The 1436-nt window shown below is 42.6% G+C and overlaps 1 protein-coding gene across 1 annotated transcript; it reads right to left on the reverse strand.

The window, feature by feature from the left end:
- Positions 1-103: 103 nt before the first annotated feature.
- LOC107723997 (alpha-2-macroglobulin-like) lies at positions 104-1190 on the reverse strand (the record flags this gene model as incomplete). The annotated part of the gene is made up of 6 exons (XM_016532761.1): positions 104-178; positions 254-409; positions 479-554; positions 644-817; positions 913-996; positions 1133-1190. Coding segments are annotated over 5 exons (546 nt in total), but the record flags the coding sequence as incomplete, so codon positions are not given.
- Between the last annotated feature and the right edge of the window lie 246 nt (positions 1191-1436).

The raw sequence follows: 1436 nt of genomic DNA on the forward strand, positions 1-1436 counted from the left end.
CTTTGGTGATGATGGGATCCTGAAAGCAAAGCAAATGTCAGACTACATAACCGGAAAGTCCTCTTCAAGGAGCTCTTCTAACTACTGGTAGGCATGTTTTTACCGTGACAAGAACACCTAGTTCTAGCAGCGACGCAACAACGTAGCCGGTCATGGTCACGTTATCACCAACACCACCCTAAAACGGAGCAGCATAACGATTAAGGTCAGGCTACGACAAGTTACGGCACATTTAAAGAAACATGACGCACACCTTCATGGCATTGTGGTACAGAGTTCCCTGCTGCATAAACAGCCATCTGAACCCTGCTTGCTGATCAGCCAATCCTTTGCGCTCTGGAGGACACTGGGATCAATGAAGATGAAACGCCTTGCTAGGCCAAAAGACCTCATGACGAAGGTGGTCAACCTGGCCATGAAAAGTCTCATTACAACCCAATTCAATGACGCACAATACAAGAACAGCATGAAAACGCACCATGTATTGGATGCATCGTAACCAAACGTGCTGTATGAACCATCACTGTGCCTGTAGTTCAATTGTCCTTGGTAACCTGTTAAAGAGTTTAAAAAAATAAGGGAACTTTGTCAAATCCTACAAGTCAAGTGCATCATGTGTAATGCCAATCCTGACAATCTGTACCGCTCTGAAGGTAACCAATGGCAGTCTGTCGGATGGTTGGGGTGAGCTGACCAGTGACTTCCAGGTACTGGAGGATGTAAATATTGGGAGCAAGAACGATCATATTTTGTTCTCCACAGCCAGATGACTGTAACAAGTTATCAAGATTCTTTAGCGCACGACCCATTATGTCCCCTAAGAGAAAGAAAACGAGGTCAAACCAAAAAGCCATCAGAAACCAAACAGTAATTTTTTGAAACTAGCAGTGTCCATTTAATGAAAAGCCTCACCAAGGACTGAAACTGAGCACTTGGCTGATCCCTGGATCACATTTGTTGGAAACGTCAGAGACACGTCTTCTGAAAGGACACTTCCTGTGGACCAAACAGAACGGATCAGCAGAGAGTGCTAGGTTACAGTTCGCTGGTAGAGGGAGAACACATTTAGAATGTCACTGAGTGCGTTCGCTGGTGGAGAATGCATTTAGAAAGTCACTGAGTGCAAACAAACCCTTTGGACACAATAACCAACTCTGGGTGAAGATCCGTTCAACTCCTTCAGGCTGTAAAAAGCAATAAAATGCACCACATCAGCCATTTTAGGTAGGAGTGGTTGACTCAACTTCTATAAAGAGTATCTCTTCGGATTTGAGACTTTAGTCTTTGCAACTTTACAGATCTTTATGCACCAAGAGCTTGTAACACTCCAAAGAGAAAGGAAAAAATTGAAAAAAAATAAATAAATACATCATGACCCCTTTAATTCTGCTAACCTTTAATTAAAACTGAAACTAAACTATATAATCCAAATAAAA

The sequence above is a fragment of the Sinocyclocheilus rhinocerous genome, unplaced genomic scaffold (assembly GCF_001515625.1).
Source record: "Sinocyclocheilus rhinocerous isolate Xijiao unplaced genomic scaffold, SAMN03320098_v1.1 scaffold32625, whole genome shotgun sequence".
Classification (NCBI taxonomy): domain Eukaryota; kingdom Metazoa; phylum Chordata; class Actinopteri; order Cypriniformes; family Cyprinidae; genus Sinocyclocheilus; species Sinocyclocheilus rhinocerous.